The 23,561-nt window shown below is 46.0% G+C and overlaps 1 protein-coding gene across 1 annotated transcript; it reads left to right on the top strand.

Annotated features, from left to right (window-relative positions):
- The first annotated feature begins 13,003 nt into the window (after window positions 1-13,003).
- Window positions 13,004-23,284, top strand: MSX2 (msh homeobox 2). The gene is made up of 2 exons (XM_083594234.1): window positions 13,004-13,591; window positions 21,143-23,284. The coding sequence occupies exons 1-2, from the start codon at window positions 13,246-13,248 to the stop codon at window positions 21,565-21,567; spliced, it is 771 nt and encodes a 256-aa protein (XP_083450360.1). The 5' UTR covers window positions 13,004-13,245; the 3' UTR covers window positions 21,568-23,284.
- Window positions 23,285-23,561: the final 277 nt, after the last annotated feature.

The raw sequence follows: 23,561 nt of genomic DNA, 5'->3' as shown, positions 1-23,561 counted from the left end.
ACAGTCTTCCTGTCTTTGCTATATGGTAAGTTAACACTTGCAATGGAAGAAAAGCCCTTGGTCTCGATTAAGCCCTAAAAACGAGGGAATCCCTCGAAAAAGCGGCGTGCAGCCGATGCTACAGCACCCAGCTGGCGCCCAGGCATACATGGACGAGTCTTCTGAAGTTCAAAGTAGGCTATACAGCACTGTACAACTGTTTGTGAACCAAGTGACCAAATCCTCAGACCACTGGTCGAATTGGGGAGCTGGCTGGGGAGGGGGAGCCAGCCTCCTTCGTTCTGGACGTGAGTTCCTGTTAGTTAGGAGGCTACCGGGCATCACGATACTGTTACCACTGTGGGAGGGGGGCTCAGGGGCTCTCAGTGCTAAGCCGGGCTCGGAGCTTGTGGTTTTTATTAAGCGGTCCCTCGTCTCCCCCTCTCAATAATCTGAGCCCTGCCTAAAACCGGAATTCAGCTTCAAGGCCATTTCGTGCCGGCACCCCCTACCCTGACAGCGTCTCTTTCTTAGCCAAGAGCTCCCGCTTGGTTCAGAAAGGTTCATGCCCTACGAGGAAACTGGAGAGCGCGGGCGCAGGATGCCAGCAGCGTTTGGGAGAGGAGAAATGGGTTCGGGGGGGGGGGAGTCCATTGCCAGCGATGGGTAAACTGAGGCAAGCCACGCCCCTCCGACCAGGAAGCTCGCCTGAAATGGCAATGACTTCAGCTGGGAAATCTCCTTTCCTAAACAAAATTAACTGTGCAAACGTTAGGTAAATGCGAAGAAACGATGCTTTGATTTAGACTGGGGACTAGATCTGATTCTTGTATTTGCAGTCCTAAGGCTGAAGCCGCCCGGAGGCACATTTCTCTAGGAATCCGATCCACAACCATCAGAAGGACGGTCTGCACTGCGAACGCTTAATATGGAGCTTTGATAATAAAGTCCTTAGAAATGATCAGTTTCTTCCTAAACTGCGGGATTAGGATCCAGGACAAGCTCCGCAAGAGTGCTGTGAAAAAAAAATCAAAGGGGTTACTCTAGAGTAAACGAATAGAGAGTAGCAGCCGGAGTACTGAAGCGGTGTCCCCCAGGTTTGGGACACAGGTATATTTAGTATCCGAGTGCGGGCATTTCAAACCTTATGAATAGAACTATAGCACACTAAAGGTTTGAGCAATAAAAATAATAAAAATACTCTCTTTATAAAAAAGAAGTCGTCGATGATCTTGTGTTCATTGGCGTTTAGCCCTTATTTCTTAATGGACTTCATACTCCTGTTTACAACGGGCAGGGATTTGTGGAGCACTTATTTTAATAGTAGGATGTGTCTAATGATATAAGTCCCAAAAATGCGGTATAGCGAGCTGGAAGGGAAATGAACAGAACGCAGAAAAGGTGGGGGTTGAGGCGCTTGCACGTTTTACCTGCCTTCCGCTCCCCCTCTCGCAATTGACTTGGCGCTTTAAAGAAAACGAAACGAGGAGGATGCCAACGGGGGATCGCAGGACTCTTGGTGAGCCGGGAAGGAACGGGAATATCGAGAAAATCTCTAAAAGTTTAAAACGCGTTTTGAAAAAAGAGGCCACTGGCAGCCGGACTCTCTAACCCTGCTCGGTTCAGTCGCTGTTTTTTGTAAATAAAACGATTACGTCGTTGGTTGATTCCCCCAACCTTCATTCGTAGAAACCAGCGCATTCTAGCTTATGTCACAGCAGGTGCAACAACTGCTTTCATAAAAACTCGATTGCGTCGAGTGAAGGGGAGGGAGAGAGAATTTTCGGTGTGTCACTAATGTGGAAGAAGAGGAGGCGGCGTTTTTCCCAAAACCAATCTTCGTAGTACAAAAAGTAGCGTTCTAGGAGCGAACTGAAGTCAATTGGTGGAGGGACCCAAAGGAGGAAACTGCCCCTTGCCATCGCTTGCCGGAACGGCGAAGTTCTCTTTCATCTCCTTCGAGCCCCCACTCCCAAACTAGGCTTGAAATGGATCCTCCTTAGCCGCAGGCTGCGTGTATGAGCTGCTTTTTCATTTTCGTTTTGGCTCTGAGGAAGAGCTTTGTGTCACCTGAAAGCTTTGTTCCCACTGATTTGAGACCAGGTGGTAGCATTTTTTGCTGAGAGTCATCGTCTTGTTCGGTGGCGCTGGCTAGTGCAAGCCGGCAACTGCACGGTGCCTGCAAGCCAGCCATTCCTCCAGGAGAAAAACGCTTTGGGCTGCGCTCACATAAGGATAATCATAAGATGCCTCTAACAATAATAACATACAAATACGTACTACAGCAGTAATGTGAACCCTTCAGCTTTCTTTTACACCCAAGATCTCGAACGCATAATAAGAACATTAATAAGAATAAAGGCTTACAAAAGCGAGGCTTTGAACCCACCAATCTGCCTCGCTGGGCAACACCAGGAACGATCACTCTGAAAGCCCCACGTTTTCCTTTATATAACAGAGACTGAAACATAATTGAGATGGATGAGGGGCAATTTCTGGACCAACTTCTGACACCTACATGTTTACTCAGAAGCTTATTTGGTGGGAATTCCTTTCAAGTTCAGGTGCAAACGGAAGCAGCCCAAATTCTTCAATGTCTTGGACTTGGGGGGGTGCGAGGGGGTGGGGCGGGGTGCCACCAGATCCAGCGTCCTCCAGAGTCTTCCTCCTGACTTCCAGCAAGCAACGCGTTGAAGATCGGCGCGGCTGTTTAAATCTTTGCTGACAAGTGCCAGGATCCGCCCAGCGTTTTCCTGCGCAGCCCAGAAACTTTTACAGCCCCCAACTTCAACAGAACTGGAAAACCCTCTGAATTCAAGGAGACAAGGCAGTGCGATCCTCGCTATAGAAGAGTCTTCGCTTCCACCCCCTCCTCCCTGCCATGGAAACAGATCTCCCAATTGTATACAATTGCATGCAATTGTAAAGAAAGAAAATCCTTGTTCGGAGACAATTTGCATTGAGGTGGAGGGATGGCTCTAATTCCATAACGAGTATGTAACCAATATTGTTGCCCGTTGACAGCCACGAACGGGAATCTAGATTGTTGTTGTCAGAGGAGACAGAGGAGAATGAAAGCACCCCAGGTTGGCCGCCTTGCTTTACCGGAGGGGCGCCGCCAAGGGAGGGAGCGCAGGAGGGGCTGCCCTTCAAGGTGTTTCGGTTCACACGTCCTTCCTGTCCTTCAGAAGCCCCTCTCGGTCTGGGGCTCCATCCTCTGCGACTTTCGTCACCAACAAGCCAATGAGCAGATGCGCGTCGAATGCACAAAGCAGCGGTAGGCAACGTGGTGCCCTCCATACCTTTTGTACAGCAACTCTCAACATCCCCGGCTATTGCCTATGCTGGCTGGGAACTGCTGGGAGTTGTTGACCAACACCATCCCTGACCCATAGCAGGAGGGAAGGAAAGAAGAAGGACATGGTTGGCTGGTCTTGACAACTCAGCTGTAGCTTCTGTGACGAATACAATGTGAGCAGGACAGAATATTTCCCCTTCGAACTTTTGTTGAATGATCACATCCATTTCCAATAGTACATAACCAGAAAGCAAAAGACAACTTTCCAGTAATCATTTCGGCATAAGACATACATAAGACTGATAAAGCAACCCTATGCAGTATAATAATGTCCACCCAAAGCGTAAACATACTGGGTGTGAGACCGGAAGGAAAGTAGAAAATAATACAATATAATATAATATAATATAATATAATATAATATAATATAATATAATATAATATAATATAATATAATATAATATAATATAATATAATATATAATATAATATATATGGTATATTATTATTATTATTATTATTATTATTATTAAACATTCCGCCCATCTATATATGATCAATACCAAATAAAACAAAACTTAGGAGGCACCTGCCAGCCACGGGTCTGTTTCTTCCCATAAGTCAAAAATGCCTACCACACAAATGTTTACAAAAAATGCAGTGTATTTTTCAGGTGAGGTTCCAATCCTTCCTAGACAGCACTCATTGCACTCATTGGGATTTATTTCGGATGCACCATGATTGGGCTCCTGCTCTTAACCTCCAAGTTGTCCTTTAAAGGTTAGAGTTCAAACGTGCTCGGGGGATTTTCCCACCACCCTTACTGAAAACATTTATATACAGAGAGACAGAGAGAGAGAGATGAATGGCTTGGAATGACAAAGAACTGAAAATCGGGTTCCCCCTCTGCTGCAAACGTGTACACACACACACAGAGAGAAAAAGGCAACAAGCCAGGGTTCGGGAGCTTACTTCAACACACATCACTCTCTGCCTTTAATATTTCCTAGATCAGAAGCAGGAGACGGGGGAGGACCCTGGTCTTCCTCAAAAGCAACGTCACGCCGCCTTGAGAAGGCAGCGCGCGCAGCACAGCGATCCTTGGCACGGTCCCCACCTGCTGGGCTGGGCCCGGTTTCCCTCCCCGCTGCCCAGATGCTGACAGCTCGAAACTTAGAACTGTATAGACATAACAAGAACCAAGGGAAGCAAAAGAGGAAAGGAGGGGGCGGGGGGAATAGAGGGAAAGCCGGGCTTTGAAGCCGCGCGCAGAGACAGAAGCGCTTGTAAAGCAGGAGCTCCCATCCCTAGAAGGCTGTGATGTTTTCCATTCCTTTTCTTTCCCGCCCCCCCTCCAATGTCTGAAGATAAATGCTCCAGATATTACCTATAATTAAGGCTCTTTTCCACCGGCTCCGGCTCCTGCATTGTTGTTGGAAACGCGGGGAGGCGCGAGTGGGGGGCGGAGAGAGAAACTGACTTCTTAGAAAACTGACTAATGATCCCATTGACTCTGTGAAGATGGAGGCTCAGTCAATTTCATTCCTTTAGTTTGCAAGGAGATTGGCACCTTGGAAAACGCGGGGCCGGGGGGGGGGCGACTTAAAAAAACCCCCACAGCTTCTGCTGAAACTGCTGTTGCTTTACAACAGCTTTATTTAGCGCTTCCAAAACAGTTCCCTTTAGTGGGGAGGCATCCGAAACAAAGGGTACTACTTGGAAAGGGGCAAGTGCGGGGCGCTGCTGTCCCAAGAACTTAGGCCATTCGTCTGATCCAGCGGAGCTACCCAGCTCAACATCCTGCGGCCAGTGAGCCCACAGCAAGCAGGACATGAGAGAAAGAGCACTCCGGGGCCCGTATTCCCAGCAGCTGACGTTCAGGAGCTGGGGCTGCCTCTGGTCCCCCTGCAGATCCCGCCTATAATTTAATTTACAGTATTGCATAAAATTTATATACCGCTTGATTGTAGAAAAAGCCTCAAGGTAGCCCAATCCTCCTTGGAATTGTTTGATTTCATTTTAAAGCACTTGATTTAGTGCCCCCTTCCAATCTCCTGGTGGCGAATTCCACAATATAATTATGGGCTGCAAAAAGAAACACTTCCTTTTCTCTGTCCCGAATCTTCCCCCATTTAGCTTCATCGCATGACCCCTCATTCTAGTATCATTCCATGCTTTGGGAACAAAATATAGCCTTCTGTATCAAGTTGTCATAATGTTTCTAAGGTTTTCTTACTGAATCAATATTCAGTAAGGGGGGGGGTTGATTTCGCAACCTTTGAAATTTAGGAGTACAGTGCAGCGCGCGCGCGCGCGCACACACCACACACACAAAGAGAGATTTGCTCTACCCTGGGTGATCTTATTATGAGAGATGTGTCGAGCATCGTTGTATACACCTTTGTCGTGCCCCTCCCAACTTCTCGCCTCCCCACTCTAAATTTAAAAAGCCCCAAATGTTAAAACCATTTCTAATACGTGAATTGTTGCAGCCCCCGCGATCATGTTGCTTATCCTTTTCTGTCCTTTCAGTAGCGCTAAAATCGCCCTCCCTTTTGCGTTGCGGCAACCAGCACCCGGTGTTCCAAGTGAGACAGCACCAGCCCGGGTTTCGAATCACACGTGATTAAACATACATACATACATCTCCGTCCAGCTGTCTCCTTCTGCGCGCTGACTGGCGCGTACGACTATAGACCTTTAATGTGTCTTTAATACGCAAGAGTACTTGGGAACCGATCTGGCTGCAGATATGCCTGTGTTTTCTAGGTGTGGATCCCAAAGGCCTGAATTCATATTCGTATGTTGGTGACTCTTTGACCTGTATTGCTTATGCTATTCTGAGGCATGGGGAGGTATATAACGCATGTTATGCATTTCAGAGCATGCGTTATGTACCTCACCATTCTTCAGAACAGAAATGTTCTGAAAGGCTCTCAGTTTCTGCAAGTTAACCTTGAACCCACCAAGTCTTTCTGTTTGGCTAAGAAGAAATCGCACGCACGAAATAGGAAATGGTCCTCAAACGGGGGAAAGGCTGATTCAGTGGAAAGCGGGGAGGGGCGCTCCAAAGCCCACTGGATTTCAGCGGGGCATCCCAGCAACGTGTCTAGCATAGGGGTGGATCGCACCTCGAGAAAACCCGCACCTTCTAGTCCCATGTAAAGCGTTTAGGTCCTAGAAAGAGACGCATCTCCTGACAGGTCCAGTGGCTGCAGAAAAGAGGGCAATGCTTTTCAAAAACCAGCGTTGTTGCGGGTTTTGAGTGGAAGGGATATTGTTCTACTAGGGAGTTTTTAATTGTTTTTTTAAGGACCATTACTCCTGCTTAGTCGGGTTCTTTCCCCACTGCAATCCGTAGCCCTTACCCCTAAACTACATATCCATACCACTCCAGCCTTTGATCCTTCTGGCGCCCCCTCGTCCCATTTACACCAGATTCAGGCCCAGGAGCGCTTCGGAAGCCTCAGGGGCTGCCGGTCAGCCGCATGCGCCTCAGCACAGGGCGTGGGCATTCCTTCCTTATTAAAGATTTTTCCTAACAACAATAGAATAATTATGATCCTCAAGAGAGCAGCGTTCTCCCTCTTCCCGGCCTCCCGATGTCAATCCAGATAGAGTCATCACGGGGTGGCTGCGCCTACAGATGCGCTCTCTCTCTCTCTCTCTCTCTCTCTCTCTCTCTCTCTCTCCCTCCTCCTCCTCCTCCTCCTCCTCCTCCTCCTCCTCCTCCTCTGGTACAAGAGCGCAGGAAGGTAAAAGTTAAATGGACTAGTTGGTTGCTGCTGCTGCTGCTGCTGCCCTGGGGTGGGGGTAAGGACGGGGGTTGCGGGGCGGGGCTGCCTGGGACGGGCCGCCGCTTCTGCTCTCTCTGGAGCCGGTCAAACTGCACAGCCACTTCCCCCAGGAGTTTCTCTTTCATCTCCCCGCTGCTGGCGCCTGCAAACAGCCTCAGTTTGTCTGCAGCGTCTCTCCCGCCCTCCTCTCGCTCTCGCTCTCTCGCTCTCCCCCTTCGTCCTCGCCCCTCCTGGCTTCCCAGCCGCAGAGACTCCGGAGCAGGGCGCATATTTCCCAGCTGGTGTCATGGAGCAGAGAAGGGGCCGTCCGGGTGAGCCCCTCACCCACCCATTCCCCGTGTGCCCGTGGGATATTGAAGGCAGACTGGCCCTCGCAGAGGCTTCTCCCTGCGAGAGGGAACCACCTGAAGGATCGTCGCATCACTGAACGGTCCTATGGTGATCTTGCGATCCTTTGCTGCCCTTTGTTAAAGGGTCTTCGAACTGTGCGCTCTAGTAACATTAAAACGAGAGTCAGTGATTGCCATCGGAACGGGGATACAGAATACGTCCCCTTTCATTGGGGTAGGGGAGCTTTACGCCTGATCCTTTCGCACAGGCCGATCCAGAGGTTAATACTGTTATTATTATTATTATTATTATTATTATTATTATTATTATACCGCCCTTCATCAAAAGATCTCAGGGTGGTTCGCATAATAAAATACAAGAGAGAAACACAAGTAAATAATTTAAACAAAACAACAAAACAAAAGTCCCCATCCCACAAAACGTTTAAAAGGCTGTAGAATATTAATCAGCCAAAGACCTGGTTGAAAAGGTATGTTTTCCCCTAGAGCCTAAGTATATATAATGAAAGGCCAGACGAAACTCCCCGGTGAGAGCATTCCACAAAGTGGAGCCACTGCAGAAAAGGCCCCTTCTTGTGTTGCCACCCTGGGAGTTCAGGTGGAGGAGGCGCTCGAAGAAGGGCCTCAGGTGCTGATTGCAGAGTCGAGGATGGTTTGTATGGGGAGGGGGAGCCCTTGAGGTGCTGCGCCGGTCCTGAGCGGTTTAAAGCTTTATAGGTCAAAACCAGCACTTTAGATAGGGGAAGCAGTCCTAAAGATTCAGAACCTCCGTCACTATTATTATCTACTGGGTCTCTTTCTTTCTTTCTTTCTTTCTTTCTTTCTTTCTAGATTGGGTAGAGTACAAAAAATGGCAGGGCAGCAGTGGATTTTTCTGAATTGTTGAGGGAATAAGTAACTTGCAATGTAGCTGCTGAAAAGTTTTCATTGAAAAACAACAACAAAATCTGTGGGGTCCAGTTTAATAGCCTGGGTTCTTTATGGTTATGAATATTCGAGGGGATCTCTTTGATCTCAGATGCGCAGGTCTTTCTTATCTCTGGAAGGCCATCGACTGATGTTCAGAGATCCTGGTCTGCTGCCCCTTAGCAATATTGTCGGTCTCTTTTGCTGCCCAGCCACGACTAAGTCATACTCCTTCCCTAAATTCTAAACAAAATAAAAGCAGGATATCCAGGCTGTTGTTGTCATTTTTCGTTCTCTGATACCTTTCCTGTGCTTTCAATCCAGTTTTTAAATTCTAGGTTTAAATTCAGGAGCGACCTAGGTCCAGTTTACCAGACTTTGTTCCATGTGGGAAAGTGGCAGAGTACCCGTAGAAAAGTCAGGGAGAACAAGCCGGGACCTTGTTTCCTTCGAAGTAAGGCCTGTTGAGGTCAAGCAGGCCTGCCTAGGCTTGCAGCCTGCGACTTTTAATCCTAAAGTGCAAAAGCCACCGGCTATTTTCAGGTTTGCTAACTTGACAAACAAACACAGGATTGATCCCTAGAATTAGTGGCCACAGAGATCTGTAATGCTTTTGGAGTTGCAGGAAACACACCCTACGGGAAAAGGGAAACCCCTCTTCCAAGGAAAACATGTCCCACTGGCCATCCTGGTGCGAAGGATGTATTTTCATTTAAACAGATCCCAACAGCCCGATCTCTCAAGGCTTTGGGCTTAAAACCCGTGGAACTGTGAGAGGCTGGGGAGCAAGCAAGTTCCATTGGAAAGTCTTCCCAAGAGTCCGCCCTGCAGTCCTAGCTAGACACACGAGCTTGATGGAAATGCACATTGCACTCAGTGGGGCCTGCGTGGATTTGACCGTTCAGGCGACTCTGCAGACAGGTGACACTTCTCTCCGTCCGATTGTATTGGCTCTCCTCTCACTAATCTCTCTCTCGCCCCATGGGACATATACAAGCCACCGAAATACTTCATTTCAAGAAATGGGTTAGGGTAGAGAGTATTAAACAACTCAGAATCAAACGTTTAGGTTCAATGAGACTGGGAGATGAGAACAAGCTAAATACGAGTAGCGAGAAAGAAAGAAAGAAAAAGAAAGAAAGAAAGAAAGAAAGAAAGAAAGAAAGAAAGAAAGAAACAGCTGCTTAGAGCTGAAAAAGGGATTCACGTGTCCGTCTGAAGCCGTCTGCAGCCAGCGTGCCCAGTTCTGTAAACCAGGTCACCGTGCCCTAACCCGAAGCCTGCCTCTATTCTTCCCGGGTAAAAACGTTGCATTTATTCGGTGTAATTATCTGTAGCCCTTCGGCCGATCGGCCCTTGCGCTTCATTGTTCCCTGTTTACATACATTGTTTCCTGATTTTCATCAATTCTCATTTACCTGTCATTAAGGGGAGGAGAATCCGGGGGTACCGAGCACAAGAGCAAAGGTAGGCGTTTTAACAAGTTGACCAGACAATGAGTTGTTTTCCGTCTCTCTCTCTCTCCGCCCCCCTTCACTTTCTGCACATTTTGCAACTTGACAGACTAAATGTGGACCTGAATACAGCTGGAAGAAGAAGACAGTATGCAGCATCTTCCCAAATAATTAAAGTTCTGCCGTTTACATGGAGGAATCCGAATCATGGTGCCTTTGTGGGTCCCATTACCCACCTATCCTAAAATACGCTTCAAGTCAATGGCATTTGAAAGATTGGGTGTGCGTGCAGGAGAGACACGCAGAGCAGGATGCATGTACTTATTTGAGGGGCACAACAAAAAAGTAAACAACTCACAAACGTGCAAACGCCAAAATGGGAGGGAAAGAGAATTCAAAAGTCGCTGACCTAGGCTTGCAAACGCGAAAATAAATTCCACTCGAACCAAATATAAAGGGCAGGCGTGCAGAGGTTCCGAATTCCAGGTTACATATGAGGGGAGGTTTCTATTGACGTGCACGTTTACTTCGAATTAAGTACCACTGTGTTCAGTGAGATGCGCGCCAAAATAAGAGCACGCAGGATTACGATATTTCACGCGTTTCTTCTTGACCCTGGAAGTCGATGCGCCTTTGCGTGTACGGCCCTTCAAGAATTCGAAAGGGGCAGTCCAGAACCTTGCAAATCAATGGCTGCAACATTACCATGCATAGCTGTCAACTTTTCCCTTTTCTTGCGAGGAATCCTATTCGGATTAAGGGAATTTCCCTTAAAAAAAAGGAAAACATTGACAGCTATGTTATCATGGTCTCACTGGAAAGCGGGCTGCACCCCAAACATCGTTCCTTTCGCCATTAGAAGCGACTCTGCGGTGGGAATAGAATGGAGGTGGCAGGGATAGATTAGGTTTTCAAAGCAGAGCGACTGTCTCTCGTACCCCCAGCAGATACACGTACACAATCACTTAAAAGCTTCCGGCAGTCCTCGACGGGAGAGCCCCTTTCATGAAGGCGGAAGCAGTAATCCTTGGTACCTGGTTGAAGGTACCTAACTATCATTTTAAAGAAGAAATATTAACGATCACGCCGGGAAAATAATGAGAGCTAAAAGCAGATTTTAGAGAAGATGATGCACAGCGTCCGCCTGTCCCAATGGAAGTGATGGACTGATGGACACAAAGTGGTGGGGTAGGGAAGAAAAGCTCCTCCGTCCCTGTCCCCCCATCCTTCAGTTCACCCTGCACTTTCAAGCATGAAAAGAGCAACAACATTTAAGAACAATTAGAACAAACTTTTCCTAGCATCAGCGATGCAGAAACAAACGACAATAAAGTCAGGGTTTTTTATGTTAAGCCTATCAAGGGTTAATAGTTGTGTATTTTTCACGGTTTCTCCTCCCTGGAGGTCAAGAACACGGGAAGACTTCAGCCTTGCATTCGTTTTACGCACACGCACACCCCCCCCATCCCAAACAAACCAGGCGGAACTCGAAAAGAAATGTTATTGCAAGTAAATGGGATTTATTGTCGTGGTAAATATTGCAGAAGATGAGCGAGGAGAATTAAAGAATAGATTTTCCTCCATCAGATTCCTCCTCAACGCTACCTGGGACTCTCGATCGCTCGAGCAGCCGAGCTGTAATCCTGCCTGTCTGACACTTCTGTTCCCACACACACACCCCTCCACGTTTTAATAACCAACAATAGTTACCAACGGATAATTAAGCTGCTATCATTACGACATTAAATTAATTACGAAGCAAAAAAAAATGATTTGCTTTTCTCGGGCTGGCAATTGAAATGTCACTTTAAAATTAACACACCTCGTTGGCTTAAATGGGATGAAGTCGAAAAGTGGGACGAGGACATACGCGGGCATCCTGGAGGCTGTTTGATGCGCTGGCCGATGAAGGAGTGCAGAGTCAGGCTCCCGGCTTATTAAAGATGCATCTGTTTGTCATCAAGGGTTAGGCGCCTGCAATTTACATTACTAACTTAATCATTGGCGGCGGCGGGGGGAGGACTTATCGGTCCCTCTCCAATGCATTTAATTTGTTCTCTTATAATAGACTACTTACAGCTGCATGGAGAGGTTAGTAAGCAGTAAAGGAGTCCTCCCTTACTGCTAATACGATCCATCCAAAGGACTGTCTAGAGATGTTGTGCAGAGGAGTTTATTGGAGCGGATTAAATCCCAAATGGTCTGCCTTTTGATGCTCCTGCCCCACCCCTTCCCCTCCGGTTCACTCAGCTGGTCTGGACTATCCGTTTACCTCGTTCAAAGCACTGGTCGTAGAGTTCTGAAAGGCCCTGTCTGGAAAATAATGCTGGGTCTCCAACTCCCCAAAATAAAAAGTCATCTGTCCCCTTCTGAATTTGGAAGCGCACCTTCCTTGCGCCCGTGTTTATTCTCCAGCATGATTTGCAATGTTCTGGAGGGGCGCTTGGAAAGGAGGCCGCTTCCTTTACCGATAAAGGCGCGCACAGAACCTTGACCACTACGTCCATTTCACCCACCCAGCCGCCCCTCTGCAACCTGGAAGTGAAACGTGCCATCGCTTCGCTGCCACCCTTTCTGATGTCCCTACAAGACACCCCCTGCCCCCCGATGCCCCTTCTTGGGAGGAAGATCTTATTGATGGTGATGATGGGCCCCCTTAGGTTACTATGGGCTGTGGGCGATCGCTGCCTGAACGCGCCACGCTGGCGCCCCTGGAACAGGCAAGATGGCCCGCGGGGGGCATTCGTTGGATTTTTATTTCGGGAGAATCTGAGTATTATATAAGAAGTCGATGACCTTGGCAGGGCCTCGGTGCGCTCTTGAGCGTTGGGTTGCCAGGGCTCACCGGCCAGGACTCTTGCTGGCCGGCAGATTTCGCTTTCGGGAAGGCAGGAGTTTTCCAGAGAGCGAGCGAGCGAGCAGCATGGGGGTGGGATCTGCCCTCTCCGAGCTTCCTCTTCGTATCATCGGCCCTAATTACTCCGCTGACTTTCCTGTTTTGGCAAAGTTACAGCGCTGGAAAGCTCCCTAATCACACAGCTCCGCTCGCTGCCCGTGTCATTAACTTCTAATTTATTTAAAAGGAAGGCAGAGTGCGGGGGAGGGGAGGGGAAAAAAAAACTCCTTCGCTCCGACCCATCCGGAGCCAATGGCGTGAGTCAGCGCGTGACGTCACTGCCTGGAGGCGCCTCCCATTGGCCGAGCCGCGCTTACTCAACTTCCCAGAGGAGGAAACGGCCAGAAGTCTCCCAAAAAAGGGGAGGAAAAAAAAGTTGCTCGGCTGATTCGGGGCTGCGGCGAGCCGAGCTAGTGCGTCCGGGAGCGAGCGCGAGAGATCGAGGGGTCGGGAGACCGAGGAGCAGCAGCAGCAACAGCAGCCGGGCAGAAGGGGACGCCGGGCGGCAGCAGCAGCAGCAGCAGCAGCAGCTCTCGAGGCGGCGATCGTCGCGAAGCTGCGCCGCGATGTCTTCTCCGTCGAAGGCGAAGGAGGTGTTCTCGTCCGACGAGGAGGGCCCCGCCGCCGCCGGGCCCGAGGAGCGGCGCCCCGTCAAGGTGTCCAGCTTGCCTTTCAGCGTCGAGGCGCTCATGTCCGACAAGAAGCCCCCTCGCGAGACGGGCGGCAGTGGCGGCCTCGACGGGGCGGGCTTGGGCACTTCCAGGAACCTGCTCTTGCCGGGTCACGGCGCCAGGGAAGCGGCCAGCCCCGGGGGGCTTACAAAAACCTTCGAGACGTCGTCGGTTAAATCCGAGAACTCCGAGGACGGCTCGTCGTGGATCCCGGAGGCCGGCAGATACTCCCCTCCCCCAAGTGAGTCTCGGGGTCGGGAGGGTTGCGAGGGAAAACATCCCTCGGGGGGTGTGGGATGGAGGGGGTGTGGGTAGAGGGGAGGAAATAGTTAGCAGGACTCTTTCTCCGGCCGTCGAGGGACCAGCCGCTTCGCCGCAGTCTGAACTCCCTCCAGATCCGAACTTTCGGGGCAGCAGCAGCAGGAGGGGAGCGAGGCGCTGCGCCGGATCCCTCAACCTAGTGTCTCGGGAAAGGCGCTTTTGCAGGGCGAAGCAGAAAGTCCGATTCCAGGGAACAAGGAGGGAGCCCTTTCAACCCCATAGCCAGCTTTTGTGGCCAAGCCTTCATTTGGTTTGCATGTAGTAAGGAACAGAAGAATGACCAAAGAATTCCGCGCGCTCCCGCCGCGATCTTCCTTAGGCTGGACCCGCCCGGAACTGTCCAAAAAAAAACCTCCGGCGGCCGAGACGCCTCGAGAGCCGGCTGTTCCAGCGCCAGCGACCCTCTCCTCGCCGCATTAGTCATGCCTCCTTCCAGCTGCCGTTGGCAAGAGGGAGATGGTCTTGCGCTACCGCGTCTAGGCTGTTTTCCCCCCATCCCCCAGGATGATGGATCGCAGTAGAATCTCTCCTTTCTGTCGCGACGCCTTTTCAGTGACTCTCGCCTAGTTCAATCATTTTAATTTTTGCAGTAGTTCACCCCCCCACGCTGTCCTCTCGGTAGGCAAAAACCTGGCAAGGGGGGGAATCGACGGTGGTTTCTTATAATCTCCCTCGGTTGCCTTTCCTGGTGCACCTGCAGCAGCCGGAGCAGGCAGCCTCAGGCTCCTCCGCGCACCTCGGGCTTTCTCTCTTTATGCTTAACTGCGCGCCTCTCTCAATAGGGCCCATGTAGGGCCTCCAAACTTAGCCCAGGGACACAGAATAAATAGGGAAGATAGAAGCGGGAAAGATCAGCCTTCTTGTTTCTTCCCCACTAGTCGAGAACTGCCAGCTCCATTGAACCTGGACGGCAGTTTCCAGGTTGTGAGGAATTGCGCTCCGTGACAGCATCGCCCATCGCTTTGGCTTTCAAAGGTCTCTTCGCTTAAGGAGGTTTCTGCAAACCACATTGTTTTGGAGCACTAGTTTCCTGGGACAGGTTTCTGGACAGTTTCCCAATGTTCTGAAACCTGTTTTATTATTATTAATATTTTATTTATAATTTTCACCATTAAAACAGTTGATAATAACCCAAATACCAATTACACATTTAGTTTTGACTTTCCCCCATCCTTTCCATGGCTCACTTATTTTCTTTTCCATTACATATTCTAATTAATCCCTATATTTTCATTTTCTCAGTTTTATATCTCAATAATGGTTACTGCTGAATTTACTCTGCTACTGTTACCTTTTTAATATGCTTACAGTGATTTTCCAAATACAGTCAACAAAACATTTCCAATCTCCCTTAAATATTTTTTCATCTTGATCTCTTATTCTGTTTGTCAGTCTTGCTGCAAACATTCTGAAATCTGTTTGGAGTCTGAAAAGTGTGGCTTCCTTCCTCGCCCCCAACCATGGCTTTTCTTAATGCATTTGATCCATCTTTATTTCATTTTCTACGATTTTCTCTTTACGCTCATGACAGAGTTCTTGATACTGTTGTGCAAGTGCATGCACACATCTGTCCTTATCGCAACCCACCTCTGCTTCATCTCATTCTTTGGATATTGGGGTGGTGGTGTTGATAATGGAAGGCACTGTGTTTCTTTTAATGCTAAATGGGTAACTGTGGCCATAGTAACACCTATACTTTCCCCCAGAAGCTGTTCCTCTCTCGGAAAACATTTTGTATGCAGCAGAAAAATAGCAAATTGATACTCTGGTTGTAAGTCTGCTTAATTGGAAATAAATTCCACTAATAGAAATACGAACAAAGAACCTGATGGAACCTTAAATGTCTGTTGTGGCATTTGCTTTCATAGGCCAGAGTTCATTTCATCCACCACAAAGTGGGATCTCTCCCACGAAAAACTTGTACCAGAACAAATGTGTTTTAAGCTTCCACCGCACACTTTCTTTTAATGCAGTTTACTTCCAGCTAAGCTGAATCGGAGTACAAGTTGCTATATTTCCCCCCCAGATGGTGGGGAATGGGTGGCAAGGAAGAGTTGTTCTCATCATCTCTGTTTCTATACTGATTTTTCTCCGCTTGCATTTGGTAAAGTTCCCCCCAAAGGCAATCAAGGCCTAGCTTTTTCTTTTCTGCGTTCCCTTGCCTTGTTGCCTCATCCTGCACACCTTTGCTCAGAGGTCATTCTCACTGAGTTAAGTGAGACTTAACTCCCAAGTAAACTGGCATAGGATTACACACTGACCACGGCCACCCCAAGGCCAGAAAATTGCTGTTTATTCTAAATCTGAATAGCATCATTACTGATAGTGCAAGTCTAACTGTGTCCACTCTGAATTCAGCAGGATTTGCTATTATGGAGTTTATCCCCAGTTAAGTAGCATTAGGATTGCAGCCACAGACTTCTTACCAGTTTCTCTAAGCAATCAGAAACTGTGTAATTCTAAATACAAATAGCTGGCAAAAGGTTTCGTGAGTGTGGGTTTGTTTTAACAAAACGAAGCATATTTAAGTATCCACTGGAATTTCAGTGTATTTGTTTATATCTTTCCACAGAATTATTTCATTTCTGTGGTGCTTTTGCCTGCCTTTGGGTTTCAGGACATGAAGCCAACTTGGGTTAAGAGAACACTCATCAAAAGAATCCAACTCCCATCTTAAGACAATTTCACTTAAAAGTTATAGTTCATCTGATTTAAATGGAAATTTCAATGGAATGCGTTTCCGACTGAAGAAAAGTTAAGGGAGTGAAAAAAATCCCAGAGGAGCTTTCTGAATAGTGGAACTGCCATTCTTTAGCGTCTATAAAAAAAAATTACTAAATTGCTTTAGACAGTGTCTCAGGTCTGGTTGACTCCAAAACTTGTTTATTTTCCGCATAAAAAATAGGAGTTATCTAGTGAGAGTATAGCTTTCCTGGATAATAAAATAAAATGAAAGTCACTTCAAGAAAATAGTAAAAGGAGAGGAAATAGGAATGGCGGGTTTTTTAAAATGCACAAATAAGATACTATAGTACAAAATATGATATATTCCTGTATAAATGTATAGGGGTATGCTGATAGTAAAATTAACATTGTAGATTCTCAATATCTTTGAAACTGTTGCACCACATGACAAGGAGGAGTGGGGAAATTCATCAGAAATAAAGGGGAAATGGATTAAGGTTTTCTAGGTGTACAGACAGTATGCATAGTTAGGAGATCATTTTTGATTATAATTACATAGATTTTAGTATAGGCATCTCCCCCTTGATGCAGCAGCTGTAATACTGTATTTTGAAAGTTCCTGTTAAAGGCAAAAGTTAAGAGCACCCATTATCTGGAAAAGCATTTTTCCAAATATTATCAGATTGAAAAGCTGTGCTTTCCCTGTTACCACTTAAAACAAATGGCATTTAATCTGCCCTTCTTCACATCTAGATCCAAGGATACAAGCCTAACAGAACCTTCTTTATTAAAGCTGCAATCCTATGCACACTAATTTAGGGGTACGCTTCCATGAAACTCCGTGCTCCTGTATAACTGAATAATTCTCCTGGGAGACACTGAACCTTGTTTTCATGGCGCCTTAAAGAGATTATGCGGTTTGCAAAAAAGCAATTCCTGAATTTCAGGAGAGTGTATTGTTTTCCTGAGCAATATCTAGTTGTGCCTATAGAAATAAGCCTTCTAATTATGATCTTTGTTCAGCTACAAATATGTGTGACAGTTATTAGCAAATCAACATGTGCTTTAATTAGTGCGGGCTTGGGAAAGACGGAATGCTTCTCTTAATATGTTCCAATAACAACCCACTTGTTGCATTATGTAAACGATGAATGTCATTCCTAAATACCATGCTACAAATCACTTATCTTTGGGTATCTGGGTAAAACTTAATTTACAGCACGATCCCAACATAAGCATGGGATAAAGCTGTGAGTGAAGTTACTCTCTCTACCCATTCTCTGCATGCACACACTTAGGAATCAACCCCATTGATTTAAATGGGGCTTCCTGACACATAAATGCATATCCAAGCTCAACTTTACTGTATTTTTCACCCCCTAAAAAAAATCACCTCCTTTAAAAAAACCAAAAAAAGAAAAAATCAGAAGCAAAACATTATCCCTTCCAAATCCTTACTGTGACAATAGTACCATTTATTCTGAAATGTGCCAGCTATTTAAACAATCTTAGGTTTAATTCTATTCTAGACAGCGTTTGCCTCTTAAACCAATATTTCCCACAAAACTATTCTGAAATTCTAAAGCCTGCAATCCTAAACAAGCTTATTAAAGAGTAAGTCCCATTGGAAAGTGCTTAGTGAACAGACATAGAATTATACTGTAAATTTGCAAGTGGTCTCTTTAAGATTGTGATGTTCATCACAAGTACTTGCAAGTCCCAATAACAGTATATGCTAATTTCATGTTGAATACAGTCTTAGGATCCTGATGATGGCAGTTCCTATTTATGCCTTTCCCTTGCTTTTCTCATAGCCTTGCTGAGCCCTGAAAGTCCTGCTACTGAAATGTAAATTATGCTTTAAAAAGAGTCGGGACTATTACTATGTAAATTACAGGCTTTGGGTTGTAATGGAACAAGATATGAAACAAATTCCACTGCCTGTATTAGCTACAGATGTTTGCATATATACATATATATATGTGTGTGTATATATATATATATATATATATATATATAAGCACATATGTCATAAAAAGTACATGTTGAATCAGTGTGTCGACTTCCTTTTACATTTTTTGTTGCTGGCTTAGAATACAGAGATCTAAAATGGTGGTGGTGGGGAGAACCGCCAAGACTTTGCTCCCAGATCACAAGTCTACCATTGATTTCAATGAAAGGCTTGGCAATTAGCGCAGTTACAGAGGGGGGGAACCTTGTCGGACTCCCGTGTCCTCAGGCAAAGCTTCAGCTAAACTTTCTGATAAAATATGTAATTCATGCTGGATAAATCATAACAACTAGTGGCTGGGGATGCATTTATTTCTATCCTTTATGAAACTTAAAAAAATCAAAAACCCCACAGCCAACTACTAACTCTTTCCTTTAGTAAAACGTTCCACTTCCCACTTCAGTAAGGGCCCCTAGAAGTTCTTGCTTCCCCAGATCTTACTAAGATGAGCGCATTGGGGGCAGGTTATGCACCTGATTTTCTGACCAGAGGTTTTCAGATGCCCTAGACTTTTTGTAGGACTCTTCGCTAGGATACCATACATAGAGGGCATTGTTGCACAAAAGAAGGGTGACCAGCTGTTTTGGCAACAGTCTTGTTTCAGTAAGATGGTATCTTTGCAGTAGATTTTTCGTTAAAGCTCTCCATGAGGTTCTGCAAAGGCCTGACAGTGATATGGGGATGCAGGTGGGCTGTAATATTACTGTAATCACATCCTATAGCATTCGGGAACACTGGAGCCAACATTGTTGCCATGTTGACTGTTGTTAAGGATATGAGACTTGTCAGTGTACCTTCAGAGTCCTCCATCTGCTCACCTTAAATCTCTGTATCCCTTACAGCAGACGTGAGCTTATCAGATCTCCTTTGTTTTTCACTAGATCTGCCGGCCAGAACCAAGTGCTAAGGACATACAATTAGTATTAAAGAACAATCTGGGCTCAGGGATTTGTTTTCAGTACAAGAACAGAGCTTACAGTCCTTTCACGCAAAAGTCTACTCCTCTTTAGTTTTCTTATTTCAGCAGATGGGGAAAGTGGCTGTTGCTATTACTAAATAATTGGTCTTTGGGAACCCTTAACCATCTATTGGAAATTACAGAAATAAATACCCATTGGATTCCTACTGGTGCAAGGAGTGGAGCATAGCAGAGCATGCAATAACCCTTTTAAAATATGTTTAAAACTTGCTTGGTGGATTCTAAGATCCTCACTGAGTGAGGGGAATAGATCAGGAGTATTCTATTCTGTTTTCTATCTGTACACCCAATATGTTTTAAGCATACAATTTAAAACGTAAGATGTGAATATGACAAATGCTTATATTGTACATGTAGACTCCTCAGGCACCTGCAATCAAGTGTGGCTTCCTGTCAAGTGTATGCCTGATAGCAGACCCAAATCTGCTGCTAGGTGATGTGCAAAATAGCTAGGATAGTTTCCAAACAGGCTACTATTTTTTGGGGGGGGGGGGAAATCCCTGTGTACTGTCTTCATTACATTAGCTGAGCTTCTGAAGGTTTCAAACAAGGAAGACAAAAAGAACCCTCTTCAAAAAAACAACAACTGAACTAGGATATATTGTGTAGATGAGTTAAAGCAGGGATGGCCAACAGGTAGATTGTGATCTTCGGGTGCCTCCCCCCTAAAAAAATCTTAGATTTATCCCAAAAAACTCAACAACTTTGGTCAATCCAATGGGTAGATCACCGCCAGTTTTTTTCATAGTGGGAGTAGATCAGTCTCTTGAAAGTTGGACATGCCTGATTTAAAGCATACAAAGAAATGTAATAGATGGCTCATTGCTTTGATCCCGCATCGGATTTTTTAAATAGGGGGCACAGTAGTTTCACAGAACAACATGTGTCTGCTACAGCCAGATTGCAAACATCCACATTATAAGCAGAAATATAGGCTATCCCTTTTAAAGTTTAACGTATCATTCCCATCTTCCATTTTAAAAAAGGGGTCCTTCTTGGTGTGTCAGAATTTCCTGTGTTCTGCTTTCTTTCATATTTGCCCTCACATAAACATAATCTCATGCGTTCTTCTTAAGCTAACTGTCTTATCTTAGTGTTTTGATGTCTGGGGGGTGGGCGGTACAATTGGGCCTGGTTGCCTTTGTGCAGCCAGTAATGGACTATTCTGCTTGTTACCATCGTCATCATGATTTTTAAAAACTATTAGCATGCGGCCCTTGCCCCATGTACGTAAGAGTCAGAGCCATTGATTTAAACAGGACTTGCCTCTGAGTAGACATGGCTAGGATTGTACTGCTATTATCATTTATACCCCATTCATACGCTGAAGGGACACGGGTGGCGCTGTGGGTTAAACCACAGAGCCTAGGACTTGCCGATCAGAAGGTCGGCGGTTCGAATCCACGTGACAGGGTGAGCTCCTGTTCTTCGGTCCCTGCTCCTGCCAACCTAGCAGTTTGAAAGCACATCACGTGCAAGTAGATAAATAGGTACCACTCCGGCGGGAAGGTAAACAGCGTTTCCGTGCACTGCTCTGGTTCGCCAGAAGCGGTTTAGTCATGCTGGCCACATGACCCGGAAGCTGCACACCGGCTCCCTCTGCCAATAAAGCAAGATGAGTGCCGCAACCCCAGAGTTGGCCACAACTGGACTTAATGGTCAGGGGTCCCTTTACCTTTTACCATACGCTGAAAAGGAGAGAAGAAGCTGCTTTTGCTGCGATATTTGGCAGTGATCATCCACTCCCCCCCCCCCCGCTCCCAGCTTTGGTAACTGATCTTTGTTTTCCTTTCCAGGACACCTGAGTCCCACAGCCTGTACGCTGAGGAAGCACAAGACCAACCGGAAGCCCCGGACACCTTTCACCACTTCCCAACTGTTGGCTTTGGAGCGCAAATTCCGCCAGAAGCAATACCTCTCCATTGCCGAAAGGGCTGAGTTTTCAAGCTCGCTGAACCTCACAGAGACCCAGGTCAAAATCTGGTTCCAAAACCGGAGGGCCAAGGCAAAGAGACTGCAGGAAGCAGAGCTGGAGAAGTTGAAAATGGCAGCCAAGCCCATGTTGCCATCTGGCTTTAGCCTTCCTTTCCCCATCAACTCCCCTATCCAGGCGGCCTCACTCTATGGAGCATCTTATCCCTTTCACAGACCTGTGCTTCCCATCCCACCTGTAGGACTCTATGCTACTCCCGTCGGATATAGCATGTACCATTTATCGTAAGAAGATCAGAAAGCAAAGCAACAGCGCAATCAGAGACTTTCTGGTGGATCTTGCCCAGTTCAAGAGTGCAGTACAAAAGCCAATTACTGGTCATTTTTCTGCATGTTTGTATGTGCCTTATCAAGTTTATAGGAGTTTGAAACAATAAGCAGAGCCTGTATTCTGCAGGCTGGGGAACCAGCCAGGTGTGATCTCAACACTTAGAATCTGATCCTGAAAGAGAAGGGTTGGGGTTTTTTTTTAACATACATGCTTAAAGTAATATAGTTTGTTTATATACTGCACATGGGGGCGGGGCAGGAAAGGAATCAATACTTAAATCATGCATTTTCACAGCATTTCTGTTTCCCCGCGATGTTTGCAGTGGGGTGTCAAACCACATTTTGTTTTTCAAAATAGGAGCAGTTCATTCTTTAAGGCGAGAAAGCTGCAGCTTGATCCTATGCATGTTTACTCAGAAGTAAGTCCCACTCTGTTCAGCAGCGCTTACTCCGCATTTAAATGTGGCTGTAGGTACGTTCCCATGTGTTGTTTGACTTGGTGGGGGAAATTTAGATATAAACGTGGATTTTATTTCTAAGACCAACTTTGGAAATAAAAGCAGACTTTCAAGTAGAGGCAAGGAGTTAGTTTCTGCATTTCCGGTTGGGTTCTATGTTGCAGTCTAGGCCTTAAATGGACGTGTAGGCAGTTGGAGTACCTTGAATGCAGAAGGCTGGGCCATCCAGCAAGGCAGTCTGCAAATATTTGACCTAGAGTAGTTCCGTTGGAATAAATGGGATTGATCCAGATAAAGGGACCTACTATGCAAAGGATTAATGCCAATGATAATTTTATTCATCCTTAGTCTGCAGTTTATTCTTGCTTATAAGACATCAAATAAGGGGTTTGTATGTATGCAGTGGCCAAGAAGGCAGGCCGAGAGCTTGAGAAGAGTTCTGTCCTGATCCCGTTCTCCCCTGGTTTGCTTCAGAATTGCCACTTACAGTCAAGTACTTGACTTTTGGAATGATATCAGGAGGGGGAACAAAATAGAGGTATGAAGAAAAGAGGTGTTGCTTTTCAGAAGTGTGTGTGTGTGCATGTGTGTGTGTGCATGTCTGCATTCATGTGCAGAGAGACTATCAAAACCGTGTTGCAAAGTTGTTTTGTTTTTATTGCAATATTCTGTGTTTTAACCATTATTAGCTTATAGAAATGAATTTGTGCTTAAATGTTTCTTGAAACACCCATAGATCCAGGCAAACAAACCAACCTATGGGAACTACATAGTGCCACTGACTCTAAATACAGGACTCACCTTCCCAGGCTTTTAATATTGTTTTCAGGCTGGAAGAGTTCTGTTTAGTGTACTTGGTACTATAATAACCCATTTTTATTATTCTAATTATTTTATTATTACTATTGCTAAACTTCATGGTAAAGTGTCTATAGAGGATGCAGACTGTTGAAGACAGGACTTCTCAAAGATGTATTTTTGGCATGTTTATAAAAGAAAAAGGGCCACACGATTTGTTTTGGAGTTTTGTTTTGTTTTTGCCCCGCTACAAGCTGTGTTGTGAACCTTATCCATTAGCTCAGTTCTACCCTTTCACCCCCAGTATATTAAAATCCCTTTGAAAGGGATGCCTTGTACAATTTTATATATTTTATTGAAGATTTATTATTTCTTATCTCTTTTATTTAGAATTAAATTAAAAAACCTTGTTTAATTGTGTGTGGGTTTGTCCGTGCTTGGAGTTATTTATTTTAAAACACTTGAAGCCAAAGAAACTGTTATCATTTGTGTCTCCTTTTTCAGTTCTTCGGAAATTTAAGCCTGAACAAAGGCCAAATCCGCAAACAAAATTGTGTTTCTATAATTCAAATAAAACAGGCAAATCTTATGGACCCTCTCTTCATTTAGGCTGCAATCCTATACTCACTGGGAGTAAGAACCCATTGAACTTACTTCTAAGTAGACATGTGTGGGGTTGTAATGTTCCATTACTGAA

This window comes from Podarcis filfolensis, assembly GCF_964270895.1.
Source record: "Podarcis filfolensis genome assembly, chromosome: 2".
NCBI lineage: Eukaryota > Metazoa > Chordata > Lepidosauria > Squamata > Lacertidae > Podarcis > Podarcis filfolensis.
The sequence above is the reverse complement of the archived record's forward strand: the minus strand, read 5'-3'. Positions and strand labels throughout refer to the sequence as shown.